We start from the raw sequence: 19,478 nt of genomic DNA on the forward strand, positions 1-19,478 counted from the left end.
GGTTTGACAATAAGTGAGATCTACACTGCTTTGCTCCACATTTGCTACTAATTTGAGCTTTTGTCGCCTGCACACAATCATGAGACATACCGGTCGCCCGCCTCGTTGTAGGGATGCAAGAAATAGCTCAAACTATTGACGATCCTCCGGCAAACTCCGTGTCATTGCCCTTCACCTCCGCTACGTTGCTCTTAGATTTGACAAATATCTGACAACAGAACCATTGGATATCGAGGTACAATTGCAGCCACCTACTACAGCAGCATTAGTCATTCAAAGTCACTTAAGACATTAGCTGACCCGCAAAGATGCAGGTATTCGTTTTCGCGCCGGCTTTGTTCCTTCACCTCATCACAATCTTCGCCTAGACACCGTCAGGGCAGACTACCTCAAATGTCGTCTATAGCGGCAACTATGCGATTGTAAACTGTGGCATTCGCGCTTCACAAGCCAACCTACTCGTCCGCAAAACGTATAGCTGACTCGGAAACGTCCTTGCAGACGTTGGTGTACATAGTCTTTCTTCTCCTCATGGTCTGAAGGCCTTCTTCAAGTCTGCGTCCGCAATTAAGAGCATTCGCACCATCCTCTCTACCATCCGACGCAGCGATGACGGATATCCCAAAGGCATCGCAAGCGAACCCAAGATTTGTTGTCTCTCCGCCAATAACCTTGATGCCTACGCCAGATACATGTACCAGGAGCAATACGTAAAGAAAAGATATCTTGCTTGCACCTTCACGGAGACTAAGTTTATTGCTACATCCCCGACAGCCGTATAGACGGGATCGCGAAAGTCAACGAGCTCATGGACGGCGATATCCCGAACACGCCGTAACGCGTGTCCTCTGCAACATGCACACGGCCGCAAGCATCCGTTGGGGTTGAAAGGCGACGATTCCCTGATTGCGCCCATGTGTACGATTTTCGCCAACGCGATAGATGCGTTAGAGCCGAAGAAGGGCGCTACAGGAAAAGCGACGGTGGCTGTACAGATTGATCGGACGCTTTTTGGGGGGAAAGGGCCAGGGCGAATTGCTGGTCTCGGTGGAGTCGATCGGGAGTCCGATCGCGGCGACGCTACATACGGAGTGTTAGGGATAGGTGAGCGAGTTGGTTAAATTGAATACGAATGTGATGAGTAGGGGCGTCAGTGGGGGGTGGAGAGTCTCGCGGGACGGGTCGAGGATTATGAGGATGGGGTTGGCGGTTATTGATCATCTTACTCACTAGATTACACGAAGAATCGTGTAATCGAGATTATGGAGACCATTTAGGGTGCTGTGTACAAAGCAGTGAGCTATGAGGTAGGTTTTAAGAGATGGTAGCAGAGTATAGTCCTGGTTTTGGGTGCGGAATCATAACTCGGTGTCTTGGCTTTCCATTACTATACAGTAGAAGAGTGGGGATGTCCATATAATTAGAGTCTTTTGCACCAATTCCTACTAAGGGAATTTTCAAGCTTTGCTCCAAAAAGCACCCAATTCAAACATGCCATGCCCGACACCACAATGACTCTATGGATTGCAGGCCCCTAACGACTATTACAATCGTTGCGAGTCACGACTGAACAATTGAAAGCGCACGACCACTGCGGAGCATGACATTTGGTCTGTACGCATACTGAATGAGTATCACAAGGGGAGGACGACACTCAATTGCGTATTGTAAGACTGAAACGGTTGGCACATGCTCTGTTAGGTCCAAGACATGTTGAAACATCGCATAGACCAACGCCAACGTCTTTGAGCAATTGCACCTAATTGCAGAATTGAAACGCAGAATTGCGTCGTTCACAATCGGCCAACTTTGGTCGGGCGCTTAGCGATTGACCTCGGGTCGTGTTATTACTTAGCAACATCCATATCGTAGCGACATTACTGCGCTCTTAGCATAGAGACTACTGCGTGATTGAAAGATATATGCATATCTTGTCACCACAAGTCTTCAAAGCAACTATATGCTTTGCTTCTGCTCACGCTCCGATAGTCTAAAAAGGATTGCTGGCCGGTCCATTTCCTGAAGAGATGATCATGCTATCTTCTACTCTAGGCGTAACATTCATCTCCTTACTCGCCCTTGTCCAGTGTTTCACAACATCCCCACTGCATGAACAAACGAAAACCCTTCAAACGAGAGTCTTACTACAGGATTTCTCGCGAACAATCACAACCCCACTACCAGGCACACCCATCGTGAGGGTTAGACAGATCAACACGGAAGACGACCCTTACATCCGAAATGATCTGTACTCGCTGCACACGTTCTTAATGCTAATCGATGAGAACTCACTAGTGTTAACAGGAGCACCAGGATCTAAGCGCACGATGACGATGTCGAAAGGTCGAGTCAACATAATCATCGTAAGCAGCACTCGAGCCCCTCTTCTCAGCTGAACGCGTCGCTAATGATCCTAATAGACAGCATATAACAATGCCGCGAGCGACGACCGCCTTATATGAGCGCACATTCTCTAGGTTGGGAATAAGTAGCTAGAAAACACCAACGACCTGCTGCGAGGCACCACATACATCGCGCAATTCGACGTATGGGATTGTCCATTGGAGCAAAGTCGTATCCAATGGGTGTTGTTGGGTAGCTAAGAGATAGCACATCGATTTACGAGCCTGATATTCAAGCTTTCGAGAATCTGAAGAATGCTTTTTGAAGCCCTGATCACGTGCTTATAAAAAGCTTGAGTAGCTGTGAAAGGCTGGTCAGTTGTTGTTGAGATATGAATCAATAGGGGTCATTTCAGCTGCGTGAACCGTAGCGTCACCATCGGGCAGGTGACTAATCAATTAAATGGTCTAACCATTCAACAGATATATTAAGGTCCTGTCCCACACGCTGAGTCGGGCAGCTTCTTGAAATAGACCTTTGGGTTATCCCATCCGTTAGGAGGATAATTGATATCGATTTGATTCTAATACCCCAAGAAACCCACTTGGACATAGGAAGAAAGACAAACTTACATCTTTGCAATCCGTACAATGATTCGTGATAATCGTTGTAATCTCTATGACGCGACTTTAAGTCTTACTCCCACTTAGATGATCGCACGCCGACGGATACGGATCAGGCTAGCAATACGGCACCCCTGAGTTGATGATGCTATACTAGCTTCCACATGGTCTGCAATCTGTAGAGCTACCGCCGAGGGCGATGTTGATGGCAGCAGAGTATTAACCTGTGATCAACACCATGGATGTGGTATCAAGCTGAAATTTGGAAGAGCAAGTGGTAGTGCAGATGCTGCCTTGATTAAGAGGCTTATTATCTTGCTATTCGATGACACAGAGTCAGTAGGCAGAATGTGGAAAAGAACCAGGGTTATGGAGGAAAGGGAAGCGCGATATACAGAGGAGTATCCTACGGTGTAAGCGTCAGGTTTGGCGGAGCCACTAGCAGTGGGAACCTGGCCGCTAGGAACCTTTGCGTTGCCATTGGTCGTTTGCTCGGTCGCGCCCTGTCGTACGACAAGACGGCCAGAGACGAACGAGCCCAGAGTACATGCGAGCAGTGCTGTGAGAATGATCCGTTTAAGCATGGTAAAGGATGTCTTTTTCAGGCAAAGTAGAGCTTGAATAATTCGTGTGAAAGACTCAAGAGCGGTTCACGTACATCAGATCTTTATATCGCTTTCTATGCGGCATTAATCAACAGGAAAGGCCGACTAAAGGGCCCGCACATGCTTCAGATGGAATGGGCCTGTTTCTGGTTGTGCCATTCCTTTGCATGAGACTGCCTTTAGAATCATGACAGGTGATTTTGCAAGGCGGATCACCCTAGAGACCGTCACCGGGCAGAATGGCCGCCGAATGAGGGGAGGGTGAGTGCACATAGTCCGTCACGGAGACTCGCTCTACACCATCCTCTGGCCGAAGTGGATTTCCATGATCATAGCTGTTGCCTGATTGCACGGCTGGAATGATGGTTGTTCGGCCTAGGGATGGTTGTGCAAATCGGGTCGTATGAGAGAGAATTTCAATGCATTGCCAAAGAAGTATTGAAAGCAGGGTGAAAGCCGTTGCATATTGTTTTTCTACCTGATTCGCCTACCTGTCTTGCCTTCAATACCGCTTCGAATGATTTCAGACCTTCCTGCATATGCCTTTTCAAGCAATGCTCGAGGCAAACTTGAGGGAGGCATTCCCAAAAGGCATTCCTGAAGGCTGCACAGCAATGTTGAACACCACCAGACTCATCGAGAGCGGCAGAGGGCTCGAGATTGGGCTGATATGGACTTCCCATGCGGGAGTCTGTTCATGATGGTGGTCACACTGCGACAGTCCTGAAACGAGTATTAAGAAGCCTGAGACGACTAACACCCGTACTTTAGGAATGTGCTTATCTTCCGGTACAACCTTTCTTTTCTATCAGCATTTCTCCTCGCTTTTTCGTTGTCTGCAATTGTTGCATAAGCTGGATTGGGCCCTTTGCCCACTGTCTTCACTAATGATTAGCCAAGTAACCTGTAAACCCGAAAAGCATGTAAGTCAGTAGTCACAAGCATCAGATGTGCACGTACCGTACAGAATGTGGGCCGTAGAATTAAGGGTACTTGGGAAGCTTATATAAGACCACAGTCACCAACAATTTGAGCTGAAATGGCACGTTGTTTCACTCGGACGGTATTTGAGAGCTTCTCACGGATCAGCATCATAGACTCGGGGACGTCAGCAAGTTTTCGAACGCGGCAGACGACAAACACATATCGTATTCCCAAGTTCTGCGAAACGACTCGGCTTGGTACACAGCCACGACTCGTTACGAGATGGCGACCACATGTACCGCCCGCAAACAACATTGGCTATCGATAGCCGATTTCGACAGTGGTAACATCTTCAGACCGAAGTGAGTGACAGAATTTTACCCATAGAGCGTAAAATTAATTGGCTCATACTTCTTGGAAGCGTCCCTGAAATGATAAATGCCATGCGCTGAATGGCACCGGCAATTCACGGCGCGCAGGGTAAAGCCGTTGAAGTATGAAGTGGCACTGGAAGCAAAGAAAAGAAATCTGCTGGTCCACGTGAGCGCTCTTGTCGATACAATTGCCATTGAACCATCCGTCGAACTGGGGGTCTATAAGCGCATTGACAAACAAACATTATTCCGTAACTCATCAATAGCATTGGGAGGTCAGTATCATTATGCTGGTTTTTAATCCGGCGGATCTCCGCAAATGTCGCAAGTATGCCACCAACTCCGAGGAAACGGTACGTATTATTCGAGCTAAGCGCTACATTTCGAGAAACGTTCCAGCAATCTTAGATGCCTTCTTTCTCAATACCGATTATGCGGACGAGAAGCTACAGAATAACCATCTTATCGTCGCTGACGTCCAAACCAATGATCTAGTACTCATACCCAACCATGCCAACCCTCATCTAGAGCCGTCGCAACCAGACGGACAATCATCACAGTAATAAAGTGATCATAACCAATAGGGCAGCAGACATATTCAGAAGGACTTCGAGACGATTTTTGCATAGATGAAGAATTAAGTGAACCTAGCCGGGCCGACCACACACAAGCCAACTACCACCACAACCTCACCATCGATCATCGAACATACAAGGAATAACAACAAGTACCTGAGATCATTGCACTCCCTCTCCGTTCCAATTCCAACCTCACTTATCCGGCGACCCATACCTCCCCACCCCTTCGCCAGCCTCAACGATTTGGACACTCACCAGGGGCATGCCTGCTCCAATGATCTATGTCCGGCAACCGCCCAGTGATTGAAGGGCAACAAGAGCCAGTTTCGCGCGCTCTGTCGCATCCCACCGTGGTTTCTTGGCAACGAATGACGAAGCGGCACAATTCGCATTTAGTTACGTGGAGTTGTTTCCAGCACCTATTGGTTGTTATTAGTTGGGATATTTAAGATGAGGGAGGGCTGGGAGATGTACATGTTGTGAGATGTCTCGCTGCAATCAGTTTGAAGTGATATGGGTGTGATGTAAATTGGTGGTTGAAAGATCTTGGAACGGGTGATATGAGCGGAGAGTAATGTTAAAGAAAAAGTAAAGGATATAAGTAGGTGTTAATGCAAATTCTAATAAAGACCTTATATCTGTAAGAAAGGGGGCAAAGATTAGGCGGCTAGGCAGAGTACGCGAACGTATTCTTCGGCCATCTGCCTTCCTCTATCGCCTTTGATTGCTCTCCATAATTGTCTCCTCAATTCATGTGCCAATGATCTTATGAATAAGCTAGCATCCATACTCTTGACTATAAAACAAACCTTAAACATTAATGCCTTACCAACCGCCCTCATAAATCCCAAAAGAGCTACTGCTCTTGCTGTCCGCAATCAGCCTGAACTCGTCGTGTCTGAAGCGACTTCTAGGCTTGTCCAGAGAGAGAATCCAGCCCCCGGCAAGATGACCATACAGTGGTCCCCACAAGGACGTATACTCTTCCTATTGAGCGCTGTAGGTCCTCCCTCTGACTCCATGACTTTGGCTTTCTCTTAGCTCCACCAACGCATTCAACATTGCTAAGATATTTACGCTGATTACATCGATCAGCGCCTTCCTCAGACTATCCTTGACGGGTATTTCAGTGGTCTTGGCCAAGCAGGTATGGGTGAAGCTATCCTGGAGAACTTCAAAGCCTGGCTTCAAGCCCGCTTGAACACCTCTTTTCGGGCTTGGGCGTTAGTGTAGGTAGCCACTAGAGGCGGCGTATATGGGGTCGAAGCTGCATGAGTATCCCCTTTCCATCTTGCATGCAATTAGAGCTGCTCTGAGAGATCACGTAATCCAAGTGAAGATGGTCCCTTTCTGATTGACTGAGCTGATCTCAGCTAGCGACGTGTTCGGTTTTGCCATCCAGACAAGTACCTTTCTAATCGCTGGCGATTTGCAGGACGTACTAGACGCGGTTCACTCGTGGGCAACAGAAGTCGCATCAGTAGTACAAGTGATTCTAAGGCCGAACAATTTTGTTGATTTGGCGAAGATTGATTGGCCTTGGGCCACCATCGAAGAGGGATAAGAGCGGTTGGATCCAGGCGAGATCGCGAAGCAACAAATGCTCAGGTAAGACAGATCTACCACAGTACGCGACTACAGATGTGCCCAATCTGGACCTTGAGAGGCAATTGAGGTGGGGCGGTGAATGTGATGAGTAGAGGGAAGTGTCTGCCCTTCGAGATGACTCTGCAATATGGTAGATCTGCAGGCGGAGTTTGGTTGATGAAATGAAGTGATTCTGATTGCTTGTTGCAATGCTCGACATCGTAAATAGACGTTGATTGTAAGCTTCACCAGAAAGAACCATTCGTCGCGCCAAAATGTCCTTCCCCATTCAATCGTAAAGGCTTTGTAATTCTCCGATTATCATATATGTCGATTTGTCCATTTCAAGCATAGACTGCCGGACGTGAAATGTGCGACTGCTTCATTGCGTTGGGGCACTACGAAGATCTCCAGACTTGTACTATACGAAGCACCCAGAACCCTCTTCTAATGATAAGTTGTTGTTACTGCGGAAGAAAAAGAAGAAAAGGGGGAGATCAGTTCAGTAAGGGGAAACTGCCAAGACCCGATGCATGACGTATTACTGCCAAGCTTCTGGGGGAGACGCTAGCACTCAAAGAAGTCAAGCGCGCGGGATGGGCCGCCACAGATGACGCGCAGCCTTGGCAGCCCTACGCGTGACGCGACCCGCGTTGTACAACTTTTAATCTATTATCAACGCCAGCATCCTCAGCTTGAGTATCTCCATCAGCTGCGCATCATGAGCGAGCTGGATGAGACGACGCTTCTTCGCAAGAAGATAGAAGAACTTGAGCAGAGCAGTCGCACCGATCGTGCAGATGCGCAGCGGGCGCGAGAGGAACTGCAACATGCTACGCTCGAGCTGCGACATGCTACCGTCGAGGTGCAGCCCACGACCATTGAGGAATGTCTGAAGTTATGCCATGATCATTTGCAGCTATCCCTTACGGTCAGGGACCAAGAACATAGCACTAGAGGCGGCGTGTCCGATGTCACGTCAAAGTATCGACCGCAGCTTATACAGCCTTGCAAAGAACTACCCTTACTCCTCAACAAGCAGATAGACAAAGTTCTTCAAATTTTCCGACCCAGCAAAGGGCCCCCTAAGCGCCATTTCAAGTCGATCCATGCGATTCAGACTTCCCGTCAATATATCAGAAAGGCTCTCGGGAGTGAGCAAGACATGGACTTCTGGGAGCAATTCGCAGTGCAGTCCCACGTTACGGATTTCCTTGCAGTTCTTTGTACATTGCCCATAGGCGTACGGAAAGGCCTGAAGGGGTTGTCAGCCATTACGTTTGAGAACCATACCAATACACTCTCAGCTTATAGTCGAGGTCAAGGAACAGCAAATATGCCGCAGACTCCACCCCAACCCAGAAGTCGTGCATCTGCACCCTTCGGCCACACCTCCCAACTAACGTTGCCTTCAAATGCAACGACGTCAACTCCGACCAAACCAACGTTCCGTGACATTGATCAAAAGGTCGTCCGTGGAGAGATTGATGGGCACAAGCAACTCATACTGTGTGCAGAATTCAAGCCACCACACAAGGTCTCAATCGAATTGCTCAAAGTCGGATTGCATCTGATAGATACAACTGTAATTCTTCGGCGAATCAAATACCCTACTGACAAAGAGGAGAAATTTGCGGAATATGCAGAGACCATCGTGGCAAAGATTATCACACAAGCATTCGACGCAATGGTGTCAGCCAAACTTCGCTTCGGGTATATCACTACTGGAGAAGCCTACATATGGTTGCAAATCCCTGAAGATCAGCCTACAATTATTCGCTATCATTTGACGACACCAATCCTAATGCCCGCCAGTACTCAGTCAGGCTTCCATTATCATGGTACAGCCATCGCGCAACTGCTAGCTATGTGCCTTCTGGCGGCCGGAGCTCAAGAACACTCTCACTCGTGGCAGAAGAGAGCCCAGACTTTCAAGTGGGAGTTCATAGACGATGAGCGTCTGAAAGAGATGCCATCCACCGTCAAGACCCATGCAACCACATCGCCGTCAGATTATGCTAACGATGATGACAACGATGATGACAACGATGATGACGACGATGATAGCGGCGGGGAGACGCCGGTCGAGCAAAGAAAGACTCGGTCAATGCAGCAAGGGTGCAAGAATCCCGCCCTCGCAGCAGCCGATTCAAGCGACAGCGAGACCGACAATGATAGTGATGACGACATGACTCCAACTCGTCAGCCGACCAAACGCCTCCTATTCCCTACGTCCAAAGCACCGGCCACGACGAAACAGCCTCCGCAATCCAAGCGCCAGGGCAAGGAAGCCCATGTTCCCACCTCCCAGCGCCCATACTGCTCGCGCCTCTGCCTTCTCAGTCTCGCTCGCTCCACCCCTCTCGACCCCAACTGCCCAAACTACGCCTCTCATCGCCCAACGAAGTCTCCCCATGACAGACCGACGCGCTCTCTCTACCACAGCATCACAGCGTCCCAACTCATCAACCGCTTACACAAAGAACTGGACCGCGATCTCGACAGGGGGTGCCACCTCCTCCCAATCCCCCACGGCGCCACCGGCTACCTGTTCAAGCTCTGCCTCTTCTCGCACGGCTACGTGCTCGTCGCAAAAGGCACAATCCCCGAACTCGTCTACGCCCTGGTCGCCGAATGCCAATTCTACGACCGCCTCTCCTCTCTCCAAGGCGATGCCATCCCCGTCTGCCTCGGCACCCTTGGCCTTAGATTCCCTTACTCGGTCTGGAGCGGTGTCGATAGGATCTGTTTCATGTTGTTGCTATCGTATGCGGGCGAAGCGATCGACACGTTTGAAAACAACGATCATTTGAGGTTGGTGAAGAAGGCTTATAAGGAGGGCGTCTGGCAAGGGGACATAGAACCGAGGAATTTCTTGTGGGAGCCGAGGGAGGAGAGGTTGACGTTGGTGGATTTTGGTCATGCGAGGGTTTTGGAGGGGAAGGAAGGGAGGGATGAGGGGGAGAAGGAGAGGGAGAGGGGTGGGAAGAAGAGGAAGAGAAAGGGAGTGTTGAGGGAGGGGGATGCTAACAAGAAGATGAAGATGATAGGGGGAAGTGAGAAGAAGGAGGGTGGGGAGAGGGATATGGGGAGAGCTGAGGAGATTGCGTAGGTGGTAGAGACATGGTAAGGGATTGTCCTTTGATTTGCAAAGTCTGCATAGCGTGCATAGGGTGGGATTATGAGATGGACGAGGTTTTAGAGGTTTTGGTTCTGCGATACCCCACGAGCGTGCATATTGATACCCCACTAGCATCGAGGACTACATTGACGACTACATTACACTATGGTTTCCACTCTCTTTGCACAGTCCCTCGCGCTCTCTGGAGAGCCTTTAACATCATTCCTACGGGATAACACGCTTACCTAGAAGTCTTGGAGAGCCTAGTGCAATGACTCCCCTCATTCCTTTAACAGAGACTTGGGTTGTTCGTGTAATCACCCTTCCTTTACATCCGAGCCACCACTAACATATTATGTATGTCTAGGTACTATTAGCATCCCTTCGAAAGCCGCCCTATGAACTAACTATGCCTGTCCTTCTACATATCTTCTATTGCGTCTCTAGACTCCAAATAATTACACTTCAGTAGGAAAAACATTAGTATTCTCTACCGATCCTTCCTAAAGTTCAAGTACATAGCTTCCTCAATACTCTCCCATCTGCACAGTCCGTCATCAAACAAGTAGATATTAATTTCAGGATCAGGCGCGAGCGTTTGAAAAGCAGTAACATAAAGCCTTGCCAAAATCTATGTGCCGCAGCAGGTGGCGTGCTGCTTAGAAATAGCGTTAAATACGCCGCACAAATGGAGTCAGGCAGAGACGCAACAGTCGTCTTTAGCTTGATAATAGTGTCCTAGTCGCCTAGTGCAAAGGGAGTAGGAAGAGTTGGAGCCAGCTAAAGCGAAGAGGAGAAAGTACTATTATAGTTGTGGCGGTAGTAGCGGCGTGTTAGTTTAGGGGCTAGGTAATAGAGGTAGGCTTGAAGGGAGCGCAAAGGTTAGAAGGGAGAGCAGGGTTAATATGATCCTAAAGTTGGCTAGAGATTATATATAATAGAGAAAATTTAAGTATCTTATAAATAGCTAGGACCCTTATTTTAGGGGTAAGCTTATTTATTATAGTGTTTTGCTTTTAATTACTTTATATAATCCTCTTAATACTTCTTATAATTATATATATAGATTCTATATATACTATAGCCTTTAGTAGTTCTTAGGAGTTGACCTTACTATTGCTCAAATACTAAATTTAGAATAAGCTTCTTTAAAGGTTTTCTATTTATTTATTTTAAATCCATTTACTTTTTCTTATTAATCCTATATATAAAATATAATAATAAGCGTTTAAGCTTAATTATTTAATATTTTTATAGTAATATAAGATAAAGTTAGCTTTTAAATAATAGCCTATTAATTAGGTATTTATTTATAAAGCTTATTAATTTATTTATTAACTTAATTTAAAAATACTTATAAAAAGATAATAAATTAACTTTTTTCTATAATATTCTAGTTATAAATATATTAATCTTATAAGTATTTATTACTATAATATTTAAGAGGAAATAAAATAAAAGAATTTATATCTTATATTATACTTACTATATAAAGAAATAAAATTAAAGTTAATTAGCTTTATTTATACTATTTATATAATAGTTATATTTATTAATTAGTATAAAGATTAGAAGCTATTTAATAAACTTATTACTAAAGATAAAGTAAGAGATTTTAATATTAATAATACTTTTTATAAGTTATTGCTACTTATATAATATAGTTTTTTTCTTATTATAAATAATAGTTATAAATAAGATAATAGCTTTATCTATTTATATAAATTAAAAGATATTATTTTCTTCGCTAATTACTTTATAGAGCTAGCCCTACTTAAACTACTAGCTATACTTTAGTTTTATATTTATAATCCCCTATTATAGGCTATAATTCTTTTCCTTTTAAGATTACTTTTTTTACTAGGCTATACTAGCTATTTCTTTTATTACCTTTTATTTAGTTTTTTATATTCTTATAGTCCCTACCCTTTTAAAACCATCTTATTTTAGCTAAAATAATAATTATAAAGATATAAATAAGTTATTTAGCTAGATAATATATTTATTTAATGTTTTTTAAAAGTGAAGTTATAAAATAAGTTATAAAATAATAGCTTAAGTATTAGAATAACTTTATTCTTTAGTCTAAGTAGGGTATAATTCTAATAGTTTATCTTTCTTAGAATATTATAGCTAATCTAGGATATAGTTATTATTAGCTAGAATTTATATTTTATATTCTTTTAGTATTAATTTATTTAAAATATTAATAATATCTATAAATCTACTTTTAAATCTAGTAATAGACTTATTAACGCTTAAATATATTTTTTTATATTAGTAATGCCTAAAAACTTACTTAAAATAATTATTTAAAAAATCTAGCTTTTTAAGGATAAATTCTAAGTCTTTATTAAATAATTTTAATATATATAGAAATTAATTAAGTTACTAGAAATAATTTTAACTTATATAATATATTATTTTCTAATAAATTAGTTTATACTTTTAATCTTAGTTTTAAAAGTTTATTATTTAAGTCTTTATATAAATACTTATTTATATAATAATTCCTAGGAATATATATAGTTTATTAGTATTAATAAGGTTTTACGCCTAAGTATATAGGGTAAATTCTAACTTATATATTAAAAATATTTTATTTATAATATAGATATTTATACTATTAATAATAATTTAAAATATTTTATTAGTAAAGAATAAGCTAAAGATTTTATAAGAGTCTTAGGCGTCTATAAACCTTTATAGCTAGCTTTTTCTAGAGATATATAGTTTTTTAATTTTTATTATATTATAGCGGGGTAAAGGCTATAGAGGAGGGGGTTATTACTTTAATTAAGGTAGTAATAAGGGCTTTAAGTTTAATAATATATAGTCTATGTTATTAGATACTTTATTATATAGTATAATAGTTATAATAGTAAAAAAAAGGAAAAAAAGTATAGCTAGAAAACGTATAAAATTAGGGTTAGATTTAAGGGCTTTAATAATATATAGGATAGGTATTCTAGAAGTTAGAAATAACAATAAATATTTAGAAAAAGGAAGAAAAGGTACTATAAAAGGATATAAAAACATAATTATTATAGCTAGCTATTATAGTATTATACACTTTAGGTACTTAGAAACATAGATTTATAATATAGTATTAAGAGTATAACCTGCTGCGCATTAATTAATACACTTGGCTTGCGGGTTGTCGCCCTTTTGCCTAGTATAATTAGGTCTCTAAGACCTTATATTTATTAATCTAAGTTATAATATTATCTAGTATTATAGATATAATGTTTATACTTAGTATAGTAAGCAATGTTTAACCTTAGCGCGTTGTATTATCTATATAAAGTATAAGGTAGTACTAATTCTAGGTGGAATTAAAAGGATATAGGTAAAAGATAAATCTATAGTCAAGTAACACTATATCTATAAGTATTAGCAATTAGGTTCTTCTAAACCTTAGGTTAAGTAGGTTTAGACGTCTAGCACTTCGCTGAATGACTGCGCTATGGAATCTACATATTGCTCGCATATCACCGCACTGCGCTCACCCAACGTACTGTAATATATGTCCCCTTCGTTCTCCCAGCCTATTGTCCTATCGTTAGATCTTAACAGCCATGTGCCTCATCGCTTTAGAGTCTCAATTTCTTGATAGCATACGTGACCTTATCCCTCAAAAAAGGGGTCCGAGTGTATGGCATTCTTTGAAAGTTTCGTTCACGTTGAAAATATATAGTGGCCTTCTTATCGATTCCGCAATACCAGTTGAAGCAGTGCGTGTTGCTGACAGCGAAGGAGGTCTTTACCCACGCGATAATCGGCTCTTTCACTCTTGAAGTCGACTTTATATATGCTACCGAGTATTACTCTCGACGAGGGACTAATATACGCTCTTGACCTTTTCCTGCTCTAACGATTGTCCCGTATAAGAAACCCCACATATGAAGCTGCTCTTTGTTCCTTTTCCATACTGTTCTTCGAAGTATCGCCGAGCTCTGTTTTTCAGTCAGACTTAGCTTTTGCTTTTTAATTAGTCGCCGAGCCTCTTCGTCTCGCGATTGCCTATGCCTCTCAATGACAGCGACAATATCGGTGACCAATGGCATCGTGTTCATGTAGAAAGCCAATCCGTCCACATCCTCAGTACTATTCTTAAGCCTATCTGAACAACCTTGGCCAAGCGCATATGCCCTAGCCCATAGCTTCGACAAAGACGCGGAAGAAGCTTCTAAATTGCGTTCAGCCGTCTCTTCAAGTAGCCAAGCCTCCCTATCTAAGGGTGTTGGAAAGTTTGTCAGCATTGGGGGTTGTATTACTAATGCCGCAGGCATTAATAGTAAGGATATCAAAATACTTTAGGCCAGTAAAGTTGAGGGCATTAGATGGAGATACATTAGAGTCGAAAAAGTCTTAGACCGCCTTCCTATGTTTCCGAATGAACTCGATACCGCTTGCCCCTAGCCCGCTGACTTGGAGCTAAAACGCTCCACTATAATTAGGATAGGTGACAGTTATCTTGCTCGGATGTCTTGCGACTGCCAAGCTCCCAACAGGTGCGTCCGCGTTAGTGCTCTACTAGTCCGTGGGAACTTTAAGGCATGTACATTGCAAAGATCAAAGCATTTATAATAAAGCAGCCGCTCTTCTAGAGTGATCTATAGAAAACATGTTAGCCTATTTCAAGAGGATTCTTGTTAGCAATTCGCAAAGCCAACTCCTCAGCTTATAATGAACCTCGTTCCACGACTAATTCGGCAAGGTGCTTCCTGCTCCAGAGTCTGGCTTCACTCGTCCATGTGCTCGGAAATGCTGAAGATTCTTGTCGCGACTGTGAACTAAATGTGCGAAGATGAGATTCAATGCCAGCAGGATCCAAATCGTGAGAGGATGCCTGAACAAGTATGGCTTCTTCCCATCCTACGCCCTAGGAGGCTGTGAGCCCTTCTCGTCCACGCTGGCTTCTACAACAATGCTCATTTGTGACAATCATCAAGCTTGAGCAGCCAGTTTAAATCATCGGATAATGTGCGCTCCGTCATACGACTACGTCAAGCCAGGGGTGAAACACCAAGACGCTGTGCCGGTTCCAAACTCAGATATACTGACGTAAGTATATGTCGTCGGCAGCATCAAGGTCTCCTTCGCTGCTTAGATCTTGTACGTGTTATATCTCCTCGCAAGTCTGCGTGTCAGTTGCTTTACTTCATGCACTATCCTATCTTGGCAGGGCAAGATCTGCGGAGACGATATCACTATGCAGACCCTCAAGCTTCTCGTAGCTGCGCGTTCCGCCAGGGAGGGTGCTGTAGTCGTTGTAGCCAGCTGAGGCTTTGTTGTAGTCGGCTTTCACTTGCTCAGATATAATGATAACATACTCTGCCTGCTCATATGCGCTTGATTGTATTGCGTTTCGAATGGATTAATCTATAATATAGAAGCAGGGCAGCTGCGCTACGCCCGATTAGGTCATAAAAGAGCAGCCCAGTGGCCGAGCTTTCAATCATCACGCAAGTTTTGCTGAGAACAATTTCCGAGTTAAGCTCGGAGACTTCGTTTACAAACGCCTCTTTTCCCCACCTGAAGGTATTTTTTCCCTATTACTAGATCAGATGCCTTCTACTTGGGAGACTTCTCCACCGCTCCATTCATTGAATGCTTAGTCTCCTTCTGCTGAACGACCTTCTTAGTACCCTCCACCACCCTCTTGACCGCAGTCGTCTTGTCAGTTTGGGATATCCAGAAATCCGTGAATTTCATCGCGTAGGTGATAGTCATGCTCAACCCCATGACCACCAGCGCAACGGCAGTCACTTCGTCCTGATTGCCGTCACTAAGCGCCGCAGCGCCAAAGGACCAGGCAGATATCATGGTGAATGTCTCTTCCACGATGTGACGGTCGACAAGACCATCATCCTTTTCCGGGTTCCCGTCCGGTAAGTCAAGCTCGTGGACGTCGACAATGATCTCAAGGATGTAGGTAGGGATCGAGCTGATAGCCTCGTAGGAGCCCACGATCCGCTTCGTTTCAATCCGTGGGATACCCGTAATTTGGCCTACGAGTCTGCTGACGGCCAAGACGGCGGCGTTGCTGCAGTCCAACCCCCATGACTGGTGAAATATCAGCAATGTGCTTTTTACACAGGAGGGCATTAGAGTGAAAAGCTACTCACACCCCAGCGAAGATTTTGGTCGTCACCAAACTTCAAAGGCCAGGAAAAGAAAAGCCCCAGAGATTCCAAAATTAGTGTTGCCGAGTCAATAACGTTTCCCGCAACAGGACCAACACCCAGCTTGGCATCTACCAGAGCTTGTGTCTTGAAGTCGGACACAGGATCGACAGAGTCTATTACGAACGTGATGACCGTGAGCTCCATCGACACGTACGTCAAACCGACGACTGTGGCTCCCGCAAAATCAGCGATATCTCGAGCAAGTGTGGCATCTGTCAGCGGTTTGCCGTTGATGTAGTCGTCGAACGTTTCCACGGTCAGTCGGTTCGCCAGATTGGGCGGTGGTGAACCTGTGACTGTCTTGAATAGAAGGGTCGTGGGAACCGCTAAGATGAGAGAGAGACAATTTATGACGGAAAATTGCTCCCCATCAGTAATGAGACTCCACAGAGCGGAGAACACAGGTACCTGTATCCCACTGCTGCTGACATCGCCCAATTTCTGAAGAATGAGCTCGAGAGCCTCTAGGATGGTATCAACAACGGCCTGCATTGTGTCCAAAGCTGTCGTGATCAAATCACTCCCCAACTTGGTGTAGATCTGATCAGTATCAGTCTTGGTGGTCAGCAGGTTTTGAATGTCATTAGCAATGTTCTGGACATCCGACTCAATCTTGCTGATCTCAACCTGCAACGAGGCCCAGATGTCCTCTAGGGTGATGGGGCTGCTGGATTTTTTCGGGGTGGCATCTGCCTTATCAGAGACTGCACCGACCGTGCCTTGCGTGGCAAAGCCACCATGATGCATTTGATACATGCTCCAATTAAAGCCAACTCCGTGCTGCAGCTGCTGCGAGGTCGTCGTGCTCTGAGTGTCAACGTTGTTCGAGCTGGTGGCCATGTTACTTGGCTGTAATTTATTCTGCACCGCAGTGCGAAGGTTACTCATCCACGCATCGGCCTGCTGTTGGACTGAAGCCACCTGAGACGCGCCATATTGGAGCCCGACATCCATAAAGGTTGCGATACTCTTCGAGGTCTGCAAAATGTCGCCCCAATCGAAAAACATGCCGATCCAGGTGATAAAATCCTCAATACCGACTTTGATCTTTTGCATAAGCCAACTCACTGCTTTGCCGACTTTTTCGACTGTATCGAGAACAAAAGTCTTGACTTCACCGGCGAAGGTCAGAACCATTTGCCAAACGCCGTCTGGGCGAGATCATTAGTAGCTGCAGCACTGTTGCGTTATAGTTTTTACATACCGACTGTTGATACAACCCAGTCTTTCACGTCCTCAGCCATCACGTAAAGGAAGTGGAAACAGCCCCATTCATCGCCGTCCTGGCCTACGGCGGCTTGTGTACCCGAGAGCGCACCAACTTTACCCGCCGTCGTCGTCTTCTTGTTTCGAGCCGCCGACGGGCCAACAGACAACTGCGCTTGGGTCTGAGTGCGGACCAATTGTTGCATATACGTTGCAACGTTGTCTGCATCACCCTTCTGTACTGTTCCAGGTGGTATAAGCTGCTTCCCATCCTGCATATGAGCATTGAGCAAGTCATCACCGCTTGTCACGGACTTGAGATTCTGGAGCACTTTGCTTGCAGGATTGAGAATCGGTGAATTGATGGATTGGGTTGCGCCGCTAACTGATTGAAACTGCTGCACTTGTACGGTATGGCACGACATGTCAGCCGTCGAGATGACAATTGTCAGTGTGCCGTTCGCATCCGTCGTGTACCACCCGCCAGCCTGGCTGAGGAGCGTGACCACCCCGTTAGCTGTGATTTGAACGGCACCTGAGCTCTGCAAGAAGAGCTGGCATTTCATTACGGATTCATCTTTTGTCGTAGCGTCCGTTTTAGCTTGAAGACGGACCGTGAAAGACTGCACGGAGATATTGTTCGTATTCGAGGGCGCGTAGAAGGGCTGCACTTCCCACATTCCAGTGTCAGAACCTTGCTGCAGAAGCGACAGATCACCTGTTTCGTTGACGGACACAAGCGTGTTGAGTAGTGCCCCTCCAAGCGTTTCAGTGGCGCTGAGGATACCGGAGATTTGGCCGCCAGCACCATCCGGAAGTAGTCTCGTCAACGTACCTGACGCGATGTTTCCAAGGGAAGCCGAGAAGTAGTATACGCCATCAGCCGAAGATGTGAACCACATTGTGAAGTCGGTAGGGGTCTGTGCAACATGTACATCCTTGAGAAGCAATCCTGGTGGAAAAGAACCGGGAAGTGGGCTGCCATGCGAAGTTGAAGACGTATAGTCGGCATATGCGAAAGTCGTGACGCCTTGTCCTCCCACCACCAGCACGGAGCTCCCCGCATTAACATCAAAGTAAGACGCCAGACAGGTTGAGTCTACAGGACTGTGTCAGTAACAAGAAGGACCTCGTCAATCCGCGAACGCTTACCAGGTGGGGCGTTGGTCTGGACAGTAAAGACATTGTCCCTGAAAGTTTTGAATTGCAACTTGAGGTCGCCTTCGGCATCGCTCTGGTATAGTATTGCAGCACCAGCGCCGATTGGCGCAGAGATGAAGGCAACATCCAGGATCCGAAGAGGATTAGTTGACAATCGCCATTGCGTATCGAGAGCTATCGCGAGCGAGCCATCGTCATTGGCGCTGACGTCAACGAAACCGAGCTGGTCCTCTTGAGCAATTCTATCGGTAGGCTGAAAAGCCAGGAAGATGAGCGGAATCTGATGTGTTCCTATGGTCGTACTGAAATCGCTCTCGGATCAGATCAGCATCCAATGCTGTATACTTGGCACGAGATGCTCACCATGAATATGGCATGAACGGTTGGAATCGTGACCGTAGATTTGACCAACGGGACGTCCGCAGTACTGCCGAGCTGACTAGGGTCAAGATCAAAGGCTACCGTGAGCTGATTGTTTCCGTTATCAAGTACAGAAGCTACGGCAACATGAATTCGTAGGTTGGTATCCTGGCGAACATCGAAAGCAGAGATAGTGCCGGCTATATTGCATGCACTGCCGAAGTCCACAAGGGTCGGTACGCCTGCGATGTTTACAATGAGGTTCAGCTTCTTATCTTGGCCGAGCGCAAAGACTGCTGGCATGCTGTTCTCGTCCTTGATGGCGACAAATCTGCTACCGGCGGGGACAGGGTTGGCAGAGATGAGGTTGGTCATCATCTCCGCATCTTGCTGGATAGTGATCAT

The 19,478-nt window shown here is 45.3% G+C and overlaps 2 protein-coding genes across 2 annotated transcripts; one reads left to right on the forward strand and one right to left on the reverse strand.

The window, feature by feature from the left end:
- Window positions 1-7,755: 7,755 nt before the first annotated feature.
- KY384_006726 (uncharacterized protein) lies at window positions 7,756-10,146 on the forward strand (the record flags this gene model as incomplete). The annotated part of the gene is made up of 1 exon (XM_044815219.1): window positions 7,756-10,146. One exon carries the CDS (start codon window positions 7,756-7,758, stop codon window positions 10,144-10,146), a length of 2,391 nt encoding a protein of 796 aa, XP_044667837.1.
- Window positions 10,147-15,732: 5,586 nt separating this feature from the next.
- Window positions 15,733-19,478, reverse strand: KY384_006727 (uncharacterized protein; the record flags this gene model as incomplete). Its single annotated transcript, XM_044815220.1, has 5 exons — window positions 15,733-16,224; window positions 16,287-17,497; window positions 17,551-18,651; window positions 18,705-18,966; window positions 19,077-19,478. 5 exons carry the CDS (start codon window positions 19,476-19,478, stop codon window positions 15,733-15,735), a joined length of 3,468 nt encoding a protein of 1,155 aa, XP_044667838.1.

The sequence above is a fragment of the Bacidia gigantensis genome, assembly GCF_019456465.1.
Source record: "Bacidia gigantensis strain McMullin 20006 chromosome Unknown contig_253, whole genome shotgun sequence".
Lineage (NCBI taxonomy): Eukaryota > Fungi > Ascomycota > Lecanoromycetes > Lecanorales > Ramalinaceae > Bacidia > Bacidia gigantensis.